Source organism: Echiichthys vipera, assembly GCF_963691815.1.
Source record: "Echiichthys vipera genome assembly, chromosome: 13".
Classification (NCBI taxonomy): domain Eukaryota; kingdom Metazoa; phylum Chordata; class Actinopteri; order Perciformes; family Trachinidae; genus Echiichthys; species Echiichthys vipera.
The window spans coordinates 4,063,467-4,081,989 of record NC_139838.1 but is presented as its reverse complement, the minus strand read 5'-3'; the positions used below and the strand labels follow the sequence as shown (position 1 = coordinate 4,081,989).

At 41.8% G+C, this 18,523-nt stretch overlaps 1 protein-coding gene across 1 annotated transcript in view; it reads right to left on the bottom strand.

Annotated features, from left to right (window-relative positions):
* Positions 1-18,523, bottom strand: part of thsd7aa (thrombospondin, type I, domain containing 7Aa) — a gene marked incomplete at both ends in the record, with an annotated part of 202,579 nt that overhangs the window by 10,041 nt on the left and 174,015 nt on the right. Inside the window, 5 exons of the mRNA XM_083925993.1 lie at positions 2,736-2,818; positions 5,550-5,645; positions 5,757-5,930; positions 11,064-11,238; positions 15,298-15,443. Of these exons, the coding sequence (XP_083782119.1) occupies positions 2,736-2,818; positions 5,550-5,645; positions 5,757-5,930; positions 11,064-11,238; positions 15,298-15,443 (674 nt within the window). The remainder of the gene's footprint in view (positions 1-2,735; positions 2,819-5,549; positions 5,646-5,756; positions 5,931-11,063; positions 11,239-15,297; positions 15,444-18,523) is intronic.

The window sequence follows — 18,523 nt, the reverse complement described above, 5'->3', positions numbered from 1 at the left end:
TTAGACCCAGCTAGCCTCCAGCCTGCTGAGACCCCTGGTGCTGCTTTAATTTAAGTTGTTACAGCAGCAAAAAAGTCTTGCTCGCTCTTCAGCCTAGCTTGTTTGCCTTCTCTAGCTTGGTAGCTATGAGACAGACTTCGTTCAGCCCACCTCAGCTCTGCCTCTTTGCCTATTTTTGGGGATTAGCCGGGAGCTATTACACTGCCAAGATGGCTACAGATGGGACATCGCCCAGCTTCATACTGGGTCTTCAGAAACCTATGCGTGACATCACGGAAACTAAGTCCATTATATACAGTATACAGTCTATGGTGTTTGATTATAAACCAAAATCTTGAACAAATTAGAACTTTGACCTTTACATATTCTATATGTCTCTGCCTCATTAAAAAATATTTTTTCATTTGCCATAAATCTCCCAATCTAACTGCAAAAAACAGGGCCTTGTCGAAATAAAATGGTCAAATTTACCTATTTCTTACTGGCCTACTACAAGTCCTTCTAAAATCTGATTGGGTTCCACATTACCCTATGGCGGCCCCCCAGAACCACGCAGAACATGAAACAACTGATTTCAAAGGAAAGAAAGAACTTCAGTGATTGCAGAATACAGAAACTCAACAGCCTATTAAAAATATTCTAAAACTGACCACTATTTATAATTGCAATAACAATGTGCTATTTTGGATAGATGGATATATATATATATATATATATATATATATATCAGGTATAACCTGTGGATGGATGGATTTTTTATTTCTGTGTATCCTGAATTGCCCTATTTAGAAGCAGTCTCTCTTTTGCTGCTGTGTATTTCTGAAAAAAACCTTTGCATCTGTTTTTTTTAACCATGCTTTAGTCCAGGTGTGTTCAGAAAGGATAATACGAAAAGCTTAACAACAGGGGGAAACACCAAGTGAGTCAGATTTGTATGTTTTCTTTCCTCTTATTTTTTTTCTAACCCTTTTTTGTTCTCTTAAACTATTCAGATGCACTGCTTTTATCCCAACAGGGAGTCTGGCGCTCAATTGGCCTTCAGCGCACCTTCTCTAAGCCATATTAGAGGTCTACAGACACAGGACTTTGAACTGCTGATTTATTTTGAACATGGTCGAAAGAAGTTGTATATATATCTGTTATGTGTTATGATTTCACTGGGAAATGTATCTTGTATTGTAGTATCTGCAGTAGGACACAGAATGGTTTTTTTCTTAAATTCCCCTGAAGGCTATTGAGGAGGCAACTAAAGCCGAAACAGGTTTGTTCAGAGGAACTCACTATTCAGTGTTTCAGTGTAGATACTGAGGTCAAAGACAAAACACTTTATGGTGTCATATTGAGTTAACATTTGTAAATCAATCTAATTTATGATGTATGAGGGCCATCTGAATCACAGCAATTGTTTGTAGCCCCAACAATGGAAGCGGGTATCTCCGTCATATTGCTGGTCTTGATTATTATCAGTGAACATCTCATTTCCTGTCCTGCAACAAATGTGCAGTGGGAACCTGGATTATGTTGAATCTACTCCAGAGCTACGTTAATGTCCCTCCGATCAAGTCAAGCCACAACACCGGATCATCTACTGGCAGCCATCCGAGCTACACACACCGGCACAGGCCGCAACGCAAGCGAGGCAGACAGGGAGGCGTCCGAGAATGCCTCTTCCAGTGAACCCAAAGATCACAGCTGCCGTCAACAATACTCGTCAACCCGTGATTGCTGACATCACAGTTAAGACAAGCTTTGGGTTATCTTAAGGAGCTGTTTTGAATACCGGAAGGCTAACCTTGTGGTGTTCATGGAGACGTGGCTTCACCAAGGTCCCCCAGATTCCCTGCTTAACTTTGATGGCTTCTCTATGGAAGTAAATCTTTGACATCCAGTTTTGAAATTAAAAAGCCATCGTATTTCTAGCACTGAACATTTATGCATTGAAAATATGCATCTGAATAATTTGACTCTGAATGTAACTTTATTTTAGGTTAGAGAATTCAATGTTTAAAAAAATCAACATCATTTTTTTAATTAAATTTTAACATTGAATTTTTTAACAATGACATTTTTAGCCTTAAGTTTTTTAGCTTTGAATTTATGAACATTGAAAGATAAATTCAGATAGATATTTTCAATGCATAAATTGAAAAAATCTAGATAGATATTTTCAATATCTAGATAGATATTTTCAATGCATAAATATCCAGTGCTAGAAATACAATGGCTTTTTAATTTCAAAATCCCATGACACAGATTTACTTCTATACTTCTCACCTCGAGGAGACCACTCCAAAGCGTCCAGGAAGAAGAAGGGGGCCTGTCCTCTTTAATCACTGTAAACTGGAGAATACCTTGCCAGGCTTTGAACAATATGTGAAATGTGAAAATGAGAAATAACACAATTTTAGATAAATATAAAGGGGGCAAATGCAGCAATACCAAAGCCCCCCTTTTTAAATGAAGTAAACCTGAACATAAGACTAGAGACAAGAGACATCAAACGTCAAAGGACAAAGAGGTACACCAAGAGACTGCAAAAGAAGCCAAAAGTGCCAAAAGACACCAAGAGACACCACAAGAAGCCAAAGTCTATTTACCATTTCCACTCAGTCCCTAATCAAACAGCTTTACAGAAAATACAATCCAGAGCAGCAAAGCAGCATCCATATGGAAGCTAGACCTGGATGTCACCACTAATGTATGTGATATTTGTCATCACTCTATCTAAAACTCACCTCTGTGCACAGGGAGCGTGGCTTGGTGCAGGGCGGGTCACATGATCTGTCAGCCATGGGCTTGGCTGTCACTAGGCATCCACCTATGGAGCAAAGGCCAGAAGGTCAAACTCAAGTATCAGAGGTCGACAGCTGGTGTTTCTGTCATTGGATGATGTTTCAACATGTTGGGGTCATGGAGACCGTTAAACAGCATCAGGAAATAGCCTTCTTTAGTCTGATAGAAGTTGGCAGAGTGTGAACAAGGTTGTGGAGACACTGCTCGACTTGAAAGTTCTTCCTAAATAAGGAATGATATTGATAGAGAACTGCTACGTATGAATTTACGCCATAGTTCGTTTGTGCATTTCTATAAAACTGATCTCAGGTCACTTTTTTTTACTGTGATCAACTCTGTTATACATTTTCAATGAGTCAATGAGTGTCATGATGGTAATCAGGTTCACCCGGGGTTTTGCTGAGTTTTACGCAATGTGTGTAAGGAGCGTGTATTCCCACTGCGGATCAAATAAGCTGGATAACGTAGACAGACAGTACCAGTGACATTGATCCAACCAGCAGACATTCAGAGAAAACACGTGCCTGCAAAAACATGGTAATCCATCAGCACTTCTTGAATATTTATTAGATGGCATGCTCAGGGAGAGATCTCAGTATGAATATGCATGAGGGGAACACCAGTGCTTGTGAGGAAACTACAAAAAGGTAAAAGATGCAATGTGCCAATCAGAGGAACCGCACATAGGCACACCATCTGGAGTAGTGGGTGCACTGACATTCCTCGTTCACTTACACTCAGGGGTTAGTGTTGTTTGCTCACTGAACCCAGAAATAAGACATGGCTCCAGGCCTGTATGATGCAGGGGCTGTAAATAAAAGCAGATGCCCTGATGGGAGAGAGCTCATTCTTTCAGATAGCCCTTCAAATCAAATGGCCTATCAGCTAAGAAATGATGCTTTGTGGAACTGGGAACAAACCCTTCTTGTACCGAGCTTAACCCTGACATGTGATGGACAACAGGATTAAACTTTGAATGTGGCAGTGCTATGGATTAGCACCTCATCTGCTTACAGTTTCCTGGAACTCGCTGCCTAGAAATGCTTTGAGAGCTATCTGGGATTCTAAAACTCCAGAGGAGACCATTTTAAGTAAGCTTATCTACGTTATCACCTTGGCACACACAGTGCAAGACCTCAGGTCATCAGAGCTGTGAAGTGGCAGCTTAACTCATTAGGTCACATCCCTGCTATTTGACTTAAGTCAAGACAATGGCCTGATACTGACACAGGCTGTTTAAGTATTCACATCATCCACGTGGACTAGACTTTGATCCAAATTGTTAGACTGCAGACATCTCATTTCACTGGTTGCAAGCTGATTTTGTTCTGCTTAATTCTGCTGCTATGGGCCTAGTAATACTTTTCCTGATACTCTGTGCTTCTCTCCTCTCTGCTTGTATCATTCATCAGTGCATGTTACTAATTCAACTTCTTCCCCAGAGATGTTTGTGCTTTGACGTCTCTCAGGTCTCTGCTGATTGTGGTGGTGCCTGCTGCCGTGGACCTGCATGACGCTTTCTGCTGCTATTATCACTATTATGAAAAAAGTGAGAAGGCATCTGACCCGGAGAATCTCCTGTTGTGTGCTGTTTGTGTGAAAGAGAACCTCCAGACTATCTCCGGACCTGATTATCCTGACATATCCAGGGTTCATATGTATGTAGAGTAACAGCTGAATTATGTCAGTATGGCAGAGTAGATTCACATTAAATCAGACGGTGGTGGTACCAAATTTCCAGTACCTAGAGTGTTTAAGGCCAAGCTTCTCTGTCCTCTCCTTTGCGTGCTTGACAAAAGGCGGCCAAGCTCACACACACACAAACACACAAACTAGGACACTACGTCACCCCTGCCACTTGTTCATGTCACAGTGAATCAGGGCAAGGGCGAGCTAAAAGTGGTTACAATCTTCAAAACTTTATAAAGACAACGCAGACAATGCTGGAAATGTAAATAACACACAATATTATATGATAGAATGGCGAGCCGAAAGTCTTTGGTTACACTTCTCAGATGGAGGGCAGATGGAGGTAGGGAGGGGGTTTATTTTGAGTTGTGTGTGAAATGTTAAATAAATAAAATAATGTTGGACTTGGTAAATGGACTACTTGTGTAGCGCCTTTCTAGTCTTCTGACTACTAAAGGCGCTTTCACACTACTTGTCACATTCACCCATTCACACAGATGGCAGTGGACATCTACATACCATCTAATCCAACCCTTCACACCACATTCACACACCCACGGGGTTCAGTGTCTTGCCCAAGGACACTTCCACATGCGGACCTGGGGAGCTGGGGATCAAAACGCTGATCTCTCGAATGGAGGACGACCCACTCTCCACTCTGCCGAATTCCAGTATTCAAATTGAATATATAGTTCAAATGTGAATTGTACCAACCTGACTGGCTAAACTACAGAGCGGTCTACTTTGCTTAAAGTGTAATTTTGGCGTAAAATCATCCCATGGTCTTTTTTGGCGCTTACATGATTTCAGGCCATCATCTTGATGGCTTATTTGATGTATACATCAAATAAGCCATCAAGACAGTTTTTAGCTGTCAGCAACTGTTAGTGACTCTCCCGGATTTCTCCGTTAATAGTTCTAAAAAAAATTTTTCTAGATGGCTTATTTGATGTATGCAAGTGCTGAAAAAGACCATGGGAGGATTTTTTTTACACTTTAACCGGGTCCTAATGCCAGTTCACATTCAGCAGCTATCTCCTTTTCACCCAGAGGTGTCTTATGCTTACCTGTGACATTGAGTCCGTCTGAGCGCTGACACCAGACTTGGCGAGATGAACCCCTCCATAGTCCAGTCCTCCACTTGTATTCAAAACACTGACCCTCTGCAGAAAAATAATTACTTTAATACCAATGTACTGTAGATATAACAACTGCACTCCAGGAATAAGCCTGATTCACTTTAGTTTTTAGTTTTTTCACTCTGCCAGACTGACCTGTGCACGGCCGAGCCTCCAGCTCCTGTTCTGGACACTGTAGCAGGTTCTCTGGATCCTGGGCCACAACAGCTCGGGATCGGACCTGGACTGAACCAAAACCCAGGTCGTCCCCGCTCATGCAGCTTAGCTGGCACGGACTCCAGACGGTCCAGTCTGTCAGGTAGCACTCCCCTACAGCAACAGAGAATTTAAAATCACTGGGCTAAAGAAGGTGTTTTTGCTAAAGCTAAAGCAAGTGCAGTGAGTGCAGCCATAATTCACATTATTTAGCATGAAACACCCGTATAACCATCCTTTTTGAACTTTAAAAGCTGACAATTACATATATCATAAAATTGTCAAATCCAAAGCAGCATTCAAATAATGGCTGAGTTGTGACTAACATTAACAAACAAAGGCAAGTAGCTTACAAAGGCCAGGTAAAAAAACACTGAGGGGGCCGAAATTAATTGCACTGTTAAAGTTGTACTCCGTAAGATTTGAGTTATCTTGTTTCTAGCGGCCTCTGTGGCACTAAAATGTAACTGCAGGTGAGCCTGTTCATTCAGAGCCTCCATCTTGTCACGTTCACTATGTGTATTGACAATTTATTTTTATTTTTTTTGCTCTTTTGTAAACTTTATTGAAACAAATTCACCTCTCTACTTCCAGTCAGTCCCATATATGTTCCCCTCTTAAATCCATACACACACATGTTCCTATTACACTTCTGTTCTTACTACAAGCCTGCCTCAGAAGTTGGAAGTTCCCGTTTTCCAAGTACAAGTGAATGCAGCATAACTGTTGGTGACGATCTGGGCCGACAGACCAACCACTGTCAGCAGCAACAAGTAACTCAGTCTTTGATAAATATTACCTTAAAAGGCAATTCATTGGATGAAAATCCTAGGAGTTTAACTCTGACTAACTGTGAAGCTACCTTCAATAAAACACAACACAGTCTACATTTTAATATGTAAGTTAACTCTTGACATTGTAAACAATAGTTTGGCAAAAAGAAAATACATCAAAGTGATGATAGCTGAGTTCATTCTATAACAACTGAGCCAAGTGCATTCAATAATGAAGATAAGGTTAAAAGCATAGAAAAAAACGCTATTACTTTAAGTTGATACTTTTTTTTGGTCAGACGTCTGAATTCATGTGTTTTTCAAATTAAAAGCAGATAGGGAGCAACTACATTTTTTAATGTGACTATTGCTGAATGTGCTGAGTGCTGCTGAATGTTGAGTTTGCATTGAAAATAAACCTAACCAGGAGCAGATCAGGGAAAAGGGAGGGTTACTAAAGTACATATTATAGTATATAATATGTTTATAAAACAGAGGGATCGCAAAAAAGGCAGTTTAAATAAAGCTCTGAAGTTCCCTGCACTATGAATGCCATGATTGCGCCAATTTTCAGCATTTGAAGTGGAAAGCCTCCAATCAGCACTTCAGCCAATCAGGATTAAGAACTACGAGACTAGTAGACTGATTGGCAACATCACAAACTGAATGTTACCCTAAGCTGTATAATATCTGTAAAAAGAGGCAAAACAGGAAAACTGAATAATTGTAGTTGTATCTTTCATTCAGGACCATTCAAATGTCAGCTTTGCTCACTAGCAGTAGAAGGTTGGTCAATAACACACACTGAAGTGAAATCCAAATGAAAACACCTCCTTTGAGATATTTTACCTCCAAAATCCTGATCCATTTTCCATTATGAACACCTGCCCAGAACAATATCTTCAGCAAAGAAAAGATTCTCTGTAAAATAGGTAACACTGCTCCTTTTTTATGTCAATGTCAAGCCCCCACTACAGCAACTTCCTGATTTATCCAATCAGGAAGTGCCAAAAATATCAGTTTGTAATAAAGCAGTTTCTCATTGACCCCCATGTTAAACAGGCCGTTTTCACAGCATAATTAAACCTATTTAAGGCCTGGTACAAAAACACATTATAGTCTATGTTTAGGTCATATCTCCATGACAACACTGAGGGGGTTGAATTTTTTTGGACCAGGCTAGTTTTTATTTAATTGGAGGTTAAAGTTTATGAATAATTAGAGGCTTGGCCTTTTGAGTGACAGCTAGCCCCTGGCCGTGACTTCTTCTCAGAGGTATACGTCAGCCAGATGGACATATCTCCCCCCAACGTCACATACATGCCCTTTTTTGGTAAGAGGAAATGAGGCGGAGTCAAAGTCTGACAAGATGGCGACTCCCGTATGCGAGGACGATTGGATCGAGTTGAGAGAACGGACCTCAACGGAGAGGCTCCATCCATTTTTTGTACACAGTCTATGGCCAAAGCTAATGGGAGCTCATTCCTACACATTCAATTAATCATGAAGCGCTGTGGAGCTGTGGGGATGAATGAGAAGGAAGTTTAACATTTTAGGGGAAGCCGAGCTTCCCTTGCAGTCTTAGAGCAATTGCCACTGTGTCATATAGCTATTTAGTTTTTATTTATTCTTTCTTTCTCTTTGAATGGTGAGTATGTAAGATTTAGGAGTTTACTTTTTTGCATTTATTCTATATTTTCTCAATGTCCATTTTTTCAAGAATTGGTTGGCAATGCAATACATAGTGTAAATATAATGTGTAATAATGTTAAATATTCTTTAATGAAGTTATCTGTTTAAGAAAAGCAGACTTCTGAATAATTTTGCGGAGTCAAAAGGTCTATTTTCATTCCAGTTTTTAAAAAAAAGTCACTATGGGTCCGTTCCACACGAATATGTGTTTTCCTGTAACCGCACAACCTTGGTATTGTTTTAGCCGACCATCCGAGCGCAGCAAGCTGTATCGGAACATGAAAACGATCTTTTGAACCAGGGCCCAGAGTGGAAAATTTTGAAAATGCCCCCATGGCGTTGTCGTCTGGATGGCCAAACCCCATACTTTGTTAAACAATGACATCATCGCCCCACCTCTGACCTCTAACCCCGCGGCTTCACATAACAACAACAGTGCTGCTGCATAAGAGGAGAGAGACGGACCCATAGAATGTTTACTGAGCTGGACTCTGAGCCACATGCTTGGGAATGAATTAGGCTGACCACAGATTTCTCCCTTTTCCCTGATGCTCTGAATAAGTTGCTAAACTGGTCGCCAGTTCCTTTTTATAAATAAAGTTTCTAAGAAGGTGTGAAAAGTCTCTAAATCTAGCGAGACAGCAGCACCCTCTGCTCGTTGAGGACACTAACTGCAGAGGGATTGGTGCATCAGAGTCCGAAACAGCATAAAAGTCTCCACTAACACCAGAAACAGTGACACATTTCTCTCTAGGATGGAGGAGGATTTGGGAAGTCTCAAGATTTGGAGAGAAACTCCTCTTCTTCTCCTTGTTGGTGTATTTCTGTGACACACCCAGGCCTGGAATGTGTACTACAGCGCTTTTAGTCGGTTTCACTGGTTTCGTGTGGACGCAGATATTTCTTGAGCCGAGCCCGAGTGGACAGAAACCTTTTAAGAACGACGGAGAAAAAAAAGGTTGTTTTTGATGGTGTGACATACCCTATTTCAGCCATCATATGGTTAATTGGTGCATTTTCCCCCTAAAATCGTTCTCGGTTGGGCCTTAGATTGGACACAAGCAGGAATCAGATCTGAGAGTCCTCTCTGACCTTGTGGTCTCCACTAAGCCACTTAACTCATTTATGGGCTGATTACACCCACACACAATCCAAGCTGGAGTGGTTAGTGTATGTATACACATGTACACACATGCTTGAAAAAATACTCTACACACACTGCTGCTGCTGTAGCCACAGCCAGTTTTTGAAACAAATATGGGCTTTGTAAAAGCTTCCTGCATTCTCCTCAGCCCCCTTCCTGCCACCTGTTTGCTTTGTTGTGGCGTACTCTTGAGCTCTTGAAGCACCTCCAATCAAACACATTCAACAGTGAGTGCTTCTACTGTCAGGACTTTGTTGTTACTGTGACCTGGACCGAGCACTATTGGAGGTACTAGAGATCAACACACTGAATACTGTTTTTGATGTTGTCCACCAGCAGTGTTTCCCCTAGGATGGAGTTGCAGTGGAGGTGAAGCACATGTGCAGGCAAAAACATGTGAGCCTGCAAAGTGCGTCCTGCTGGGACAGGCTCTTTGGACCCTAAGTACAGTACTTTGGTACACAGTTAGTCATTTGGAAATGAGTACATGTGATACAGGTCAAACAAGAGTTTGTGTGACCTGTATCACCTTGTGTTCATTTAAACAGCCATTTTAAATTTAGTCAAAGTCTTAGTCTTTTAGAGGAAAATGCAAATGATAAGTAAATTAACACACTCTTATTTTACATATTTAAAATGCACTGAATGTCAGGTTATCATATTAAGACACAATATAGGCAAAAATGCCTATATCTAAATGCATTGTTTCTCTTGTCTTAAAGCAAAACATATTATTGATCAAATAAATTAAGGTGTCTTTTTACAGAGCAAACTAATGTTACTGTTGATTAAAATATAGGGCTGACCCCCAAATAGTCATTAGCAGACCCCAAATTTCATTAGTCCATTGGTCGCAGGAAACAAAACATTTGGAGCTGTGTCTTGTCAAAATCTAGTTAAAATCTATGTGACTGGGGCTGGCCTCAAAGGCTGGAGGGCTTTTAATTTGAAGGGCAGGATACAGGAAGTTATGAAACTCACTCACTGTCAGTGTTTTGTTTTGTTTTTTACACAGCAGGCAGCTCCCTTTGTTGTGCATCGCAGTTAGACAGTTAATAATTAATAGCCAATCATATCAGAAAAGACATCTGTCTTTTACAAATAACTTCTGTTTGTGATGTTTCTTTGATATGGGCAAAGTATCCTAACTAACAGATAATAACTGTTTGATAGCTAACTGTAATAATAAATGTCTGAGGGAATCTGTATATAGTCTGAGATGATACCTTTTGTGCGTCAGTCACGTGTTTGCTGTTGAAGTTACTGTGCGATACTCAAATGAAATTGCAGGACTGTTTTCCCTTCAGCGAACGATAATATCTGGGACCAGCAGACGGAGCACCGTGTCCTTACAGCACGCAACACAAGATTAGTTTGGGTACATTGTTTTTTATTCCTTTAATTGATCCCTCTGTTAATTATTTTGTCTGAGTACAATGTGGAACTGATATGAATGACAGCCAAAAGTACATAAGACCAAAGTAGTCATCATTTGAGATGATCTGAGTATGCAAGGCTGCTTTTGTTGTTTTTAAGATGATTGCTGCAGGGATCATACCTGTACACTTTATTCAATGGATCATTTGACTACTCTGGGACCTCCCTCTCTCTCTGTTGGAGCTTGTGTTATCTTCTTACCTGGACAGGGTACAGTACAGGCTTCCTGCAGGACAATGTGTGTATCTCCGTCCACTGAGGGTTCCAGATCTCCACACAGCTCCTCATCCACCAGGCTGCTGTCCTGCTGACCTGAACCATCCGACACAAAGCACGACACATTCCTGAACCGCAGGCCTTCTCCACACCTCGCCCCCTGATGGAACACAATACAAATATATGTATGGGTCAAGTATAGCTTTATATTAAGGATGTATTTAACACATGAAGGAAATGCTATCATGAAGAGCTAGCTAGCTGTTTACACCAAATCCAGCTGGGACTTCAAAGGACTGATGCTAACTTCTCTGCTCTTTTTTATTAAAACGACAGCACCTATGGGCTTATGATCAGCTGCTGTTTGTGAAAAACATTTTAAAAAATAACCAAACAACTGAAATGTATTTTCTCAGAAGTCTAGCAGCATGTCAAAGTAATAAGATGCTTCAGGGAAGGAAGGATTAACCGTGTTGAAGGCAGGGTGGGAAACAGGAAGAATAAGAGGGAAAACAAGTCAGAGATCAAAGAGAGGAAAGAGTAAGAAGACATTTACCAAGTATAACATGGTTCAGTCAATAAAATAATAAGTTGAGAGGAAAAAGAAAAAGAATGGTGGATGGGGCCAACCATTGGCAGTCATCATCTTTACTGAATTTGTTGGGGAAATATTTTTTTACATTCTGGATTTGAATGACCCCACGCCCTTTCCTCTAGAGGTGCATTTCCCCACTGTGGTCGACTACCCTGAATGAGGCCGGTCTATCGTGCCAAAACGCCCCTAATTTGCATGTGAGTCACTCGAGCGGTCGTTTTTCTCCCCTGAGAGAAGCCTGGTTGCTGGTTGGATGTAACTCTCAGTGGGATGTGATGTGTGGTAGTACAGATGCCACAACAACACAGCTAGGTAGACACTTTTATCCAGTGGATTAGAAGAACGCCCACTTAAGGCCCACTTAAGGCCCGTTATGGAGTGGATGAATTTGGGATTTAGACATCCCGGTAACGGGACTGCAAAGTCTGAAAGTCTGCAAGTGCGGTGACTCCAGACTTTGGATTCTGCCCAAGCCCCCACCACAGCGACTTCCTGGTCAATCCAATAAGGAAGTTGCTGTTATCTGAGTTTCCACCACGAGGAATTTGCATAATAGAGCATTTCCTCATTGACCCCCATGTTAAACAGGGCGTTTTCACAGCACATTCATATTCACAGCAATGCAATTCAATTCAATTCTATTTACAGTGCCAAATCATAACAAAAGCTATCTCAGGCCACTTTACAGAGGTAAAGACCACACTCCATGACTTATTTATGATTTACATGGACCCAACAATTCCCCCATTGAGTACGGTGGCAGCGAAAAACCTTCCCTATAACAGGCAGGAACGTGGAACAGACCAAGCTCTATGGAGGACGGTCATCTGTCTGCACCGGTTGGGGAGGAAGAAAAGGAGAGAACGGATGGATCGACAGAGAGAGACAAAGACAGACACAAAGACAGATACAAAGACAGACAGAGAAACACTTCCAAAGATGAGAGCAACCACAAAAGTAACAGAGACTATAGTGATAGCTAAAGCAATGTGAATATGAGTTACAAGTTATGGCAGTTAATACAGCAGAACAGCAAGAAACAGGCACAGCCAGGGAGACAGAACATGACAATGACAATAACAATTATGGCGGTAAATATGAAGTTGAATTAGTAACATGCTTTGAAGAGACATGATTGCTACAGACGGAGAGGATATAAGCTCATAGTATCAGCAACAGGATTATCCCCCGGCAGACTAGGCCTATAGCAGCATCATTAAACGGGCTCGTAAGCCCTAGCTGTAAGCTTCATCAAAGAGGAACGTTTCAAGCTTACTCTTAAATATGGGGACAGTGTCTGCCTCCCGAATAACACTTGGGAGTTGGTTACAGAGGTAGCTGAAGGCTCTGCCACCCATTCTACTTTCGGAGACTCTAGGAACGACAAGTAGCCCTGCATTCTCAGAGCGCAGCGATCTAGTCGGGTAATACTATACTCTATTACTGCACTATAGTTCTGTTACGTCTGCTCATTACACACATGTATCATGTCTGACCTCATCTGAATCCGATCACTGTCCACTTATATCTTTTCGGCACTACAGTTCTGTTCATACCTGTTTTAACAGTCTACTGCATGTTTACATTGTTTACATCATATACACCCGTTCACATGTCTGCTTACATCTGATACATGCATGTCTTTCTACATCTCACGCCGCGGTGTTCTCTGTATCTAACCTGTACTAACACACTAACATCCTGACACTTATTCTACCTGTACTAACACACTAACATCCTGACACTTATTCTTCTCTTACACTTTATTCTTGTGTTAGGTTTAAATGTTTTTGTATAATTGCACTGTCGTTATTTGCTGCTCTGTGTGCCCTGAATTGCCCCCCGGGGACAAATAAAGTTTTTTTGAATTTGAATTTGAATTTGAATACGATACTATGAGCTCTTTAAGATAAGACGGAGCCTGACCAATAAGCGCTTTGTAGGTAAGGAGAAGGATTTTAAATTCTATTCTAGATTTTGCAGTTAGCCAGTGCAAAGAAGCTAATACAGAAGAAATATGTTCTCTTCGATTTGTTTTAGTCTGTACACGAGCTGCAGCATTTTGGACCAACTGGAGACTCTTAACAGACTTATTGGAGCAGCCTGATAATAAGGAGATGCAATAGTCATGCCTAGAAGTAACAAATGCATGGAGTCATTTTTCTGCATATTTCTGAGGCACAATGTTCCTATTTTTTCCCAATATTACGCAGGTGAAAATATGCAGTCCTTGTCGTTACTTTTATGTGAAAAACTGTGACTCTGCATCCTGATCCCAACACTGGGTGGTTGTCAGGAGGTGACAGTCAGGTCAATGTTGGCAGATAAAAGTCTTGACCCCTCCTGGTTAGGGTGCAGGCCGTCGTGACTATAAAGCCTGGGTCTGTTTAGAAAAGCCGTAAAGTTGTCCACAATGGAATCATTTTCCCCAGGCAGTATCCTTTAAGCCACAGGTGCAGCTGGCAGAGGCGGCTTTACTTGACGTCACCAAAATGCAGCGGGGGAAGCGGGCTGGAAATAATCAGTCGCTTCCCCATGTCTAGCAGGCTGTTCACCATGGACCTGAAGTCCTAATTGAGGACCTCGGACTGGCGGTTCTTTAAATCATTGTAAGTTGTGCTGTGAACATAGCTGGAGGGCAGAGGACCTAACCTCCCTGACACGGGCTCCAGGGCGGCAAAAGGTCTGGAGGAAGGTTGGACGAGAGGACCACGGCTCCTGAGTCGGCGGGAGCCACGACCGGCTGGATGGACGGATCCCGGGGGACGAGCTGGAGCACACACCCAGCCTATTTAAGGCCTGATAAAAAAAACACTCTAGTCTGTATGTTAAGGTCATATCTCCATGACACTGAGAGGGGGGAAGGAGATTTTTGTGCCAGGCTAGTTTTTATTTTATTGGAGGTGAAATAATTAAGGGGTGCGGGCCTCTTGAGTGACAGTTAGCCTCTGGCTCTCACTTCTTCTCGGAGGCTAGTTGTCAGGATTTGCATGCTAACTCTGTGATGAACTGTGGGTATTTGTGTGGTGGTGTTGCTATAAGTGACAAGATGGTTTGCTCTTCGGTTTAGGAATACAACACGTTAGCTCTGTCATGCTAATTAAATAGCGGCACTTGCTCCACGACTTGCAGTACAGCCTACTATGGATGACACATTCATCAACTAAATGCTAATCTGGAGCACCGGGACAATTTGGGGCATGAGGGTCGGTGTTTTATAGTCTATGAGCATGGTACTGTGTTGAATATCAGTTTAAATAAATGCTGGCTGTACTTGACTCCCAGAGCCGTTGTGTTTTCCACTAGAGACACAGGAGTGTCTGTACTTGACTCCCGTGTCAGTCTCTACCCTCTAAAAAATTCTGTTCTCGGTAGAAAAAAAAAAGACTCCTGTTCCCTCCCGGTCCCGAAAAAAAAAATCTCAACATTGACTCCCACTCCTGTTTATCTAGTAGCTTGTGCAGTTAGCCTAGCTCCTGAGCGGTGATGGCCTTAGTGTGGTACATTCCCAAAACAATTTGGCGGTAATATCACTCTTGATACCATGTAGCTGTATCTTTTTAAAGAAGAATTTGAAAATCTAAATGACAGTTCCGGAGGGCACAATGATGGAGGCTGACTGACCTCAGACTTGCAGTCAGACCAGGCGCTATATCTCCAGCTGTAGCAGGGCTTCACTAGACAGGGCTTCCACTGCTCCATCTGGGATGGACAGGGCCTCCCGTCACCCTGGGGAGCCTGGATCACTGTTCGCCTCCTCCACAGCTTGCCTGCAAAACAGCAGATAAAAAGAAGGAAAAAAATGAATTATTTATTCATGAGGATGTGACTGAGATGAGGAAGGCAGTCAGGTCGGAGCAGCTGGAAGAGTGTGAAGGTGTCAAGAGATTTGGAATACTATATTGTCTGTCAAGGTGACCTCTGGGCCTTTCAACACTGGAGCTGTTTAGTAGTTGTAATATTCTAAAATCAAAGCTGGTTATTCAAATGATGGCCATCATGAATAAATAAAAGCTAGTTCCTAATAACTGCCAGGGAAAAACACTGATATGGATATATATGATATTACTCTAGTTCACATGAGTAATGGACGGATGTAGAGCTGGCTGCCTGTCTGAGGGACATGGAGAGATAGACAACTCAAGCCATGTAGGACTGAGCTCCAGACGAGGAGCCGCACCCCAGTCCCTCCAGCCCAGCTATCTCCTGGCCACCATAACCACCCGGTGTAACGATACATTTTCATGTAAGGTTGGTGCTCTAGGCTAAGTATTGTGAAAAGTGTAAAGGTGTAATTCTAATTCTCAGCTCTATTATGTCTAATTAGTTGTAGCAAATTGAGTTGATACCATTTGTTACACAGATTTGATGCTAAATTGATGTAGGTGCAACGGGCATCTCCAAAGATTATTGTTCATTTCTGGATTAATGTGAACTTTCAGTTTGATTATGAGAAGGCTTCAGCCTGCTCAGACAAAGGGGAAAGACTAGGCCCGAAAGCCTGGGAGCCTTTGTCCCTGAGTGCATGGTCACAGATCTCCCCCACAGGTCACACCCAGGTGTGAATTCTCCAAGGGACCCCCAAACTGTTCATTGGCTGACCTGACCTCTGGTGATGACATCATCAGTGTCTATAAAACTGTAGGACACTTCCTGCTCTCTCTCTCTTGGCCACTCTTCCTTGGACCCTCGTCGAATCTCCACACTCTCGATCCAGGGACCAGCTGCCCGCTGTCCCTAGGCCCTAACATGGCCAGTATGGTGTAGGATCACCAACTATGTTAACCCACCAGTTACCGACTCAACTGAGCAGAACAAAGAGCGATCTGTGTCCTCTTTTATCTAAGAGCAACAACCAAAACAAGAACCTTTCTTCAACCAGCTTCCTTCACAAGGACCAGCCACTGGCATCAAGTAACGCAACTTATCTTCCCATCTCATGGACTGGTAACTAATCACTTACTGGGCATTATAACATCTTATAAGACTGTATGAAAGGCTAGATATAACTGTAACTTTGTTATAACCTGAATTAGAACTTCTGAGGTCTTCAGCCTGCTGGCTTTTGTGCAACTTAATGTTCACATCTTTTCTGCAGGGGTCCAAGCCCACAACCTTCCTCTCTCTCTCTTTGTCTTATTCTCACACACACACACACACACACACACACACACACACACACACACACACACACACACACACACACACACACACACACACACACACACACACACACACACACACACACACACACACTTTAATATATTTAATGAGACTTTTATATTAGTTGTCATTCCGTCTATGATGGTGGTGCTCCGAGGAGGTCTGGTTTAACTAGAGTAATTTTTATTAACTAATATTTACTTGATTAACGATAAGTTTATTGAGAATACTCAATCTCATAATCTGAACTTGAGTCAAGGCCCTACATTTAATTGGTTCTCCGTGTGAAGTTTTTAATAAATTAAAGTTATTAATTTTTAGTAAATTTTCTTTATTAATTTTCTTTTTCAAATATTTAATTTGATAGTCACACTTTTGCTCCAATTAATCCTAAAGTACCTACATTTAACAGTTTTTTCGTCTCAACAATAGCTAAAAATGATCAACAACCCCTCCAAATTCCACATTAAGACCTTCCAGAACACTATAGAAAAATAAAATACTTTTGCCATTCAGATTTCTGCAAGAATTGCATATTTGGGAAATGGATGGCAAGCACTTGTGTTGCGTGAACAAAGGGACACTCTCCATCCTCTGAATGCTCTAGATCTCTAGTTTGTGGTTTTAGAGTTTTGTGAGGCTGTGATTATCCTAGAGGTTACAACAGCTCATTTTAGACAGTGAAGTCAAGTTTCAAATGCTCTCATGTCTACTATGAGGACTGGGGGCTCATTTAATCAACAAGAGTCTCAGCTTTACGGTAAGACCCACTCTATGTGTTTTCATGAACAGGTTCAAAGGAAATCCTGGGCAAAGTTATGCCCAGAAGTCCATACAATAAGATACGAAAAACACCCTGAGGAACCGCAAGCCGGCACTGACAAAACTGACTGGAAATCAAAAGACAATGAGCCAGAAGTGCAGCAATGCACAAAATATAATGTTACGTCACCGATTTTAGCCAACAAAAAGTGACAGTTAGGGTTAGCCATGAAAAAACTTGGTTCAGATTAAAAAAGGGCTGTGGTTTGGTTTAGTATTGATGGTACCAGGACATGAATGGCCACCACCCAGGATTTGAATCCCACTTCCCTGGCTTAAAGGCCCATGTTTTAGGACCCGTGCCACCACCTGCCATGTTACGTGGCAGATCACTATCTTATACTACGTCACATGCTTTCACTACAGGGAATACACACACAATAAATATGTGGAATAAACATGAATTACCGCACATAACTTTTCATTGTTATATGTATGAAAACTGCTTGAGAACATCCTGGATATTCCACAGTGATTATGGACCCCAGTATGCAGAAATATTCATATACTCCATTTTAGAATGCACAAAATAACATAGAAGAACTGCATGTTTTTGCCCCAAAACTGTCCAGTATCATAAAGATGTCATGTCTGTCAAGGGGCGACTCTTGGGGACACATAGAACCCATTTTTATTCAGATATATTGAGGTCAGAGGTCAAGGGAAAATTTACATACATTTCCTTTACCAACAAAAACACTCTGGCTTAAAGCACCCACTGCAGTCTCTAAAAGATAAAAAAGTTGGTGGGCCCACTAGTGGGCAGTTGGAACGTTAATGCTGTGATCACACTGCCCACCATGGACGCGATAGAAGTGCGATTACATATAAAGTCAATCTACAGACGCACTTTGAACGTGGGAGG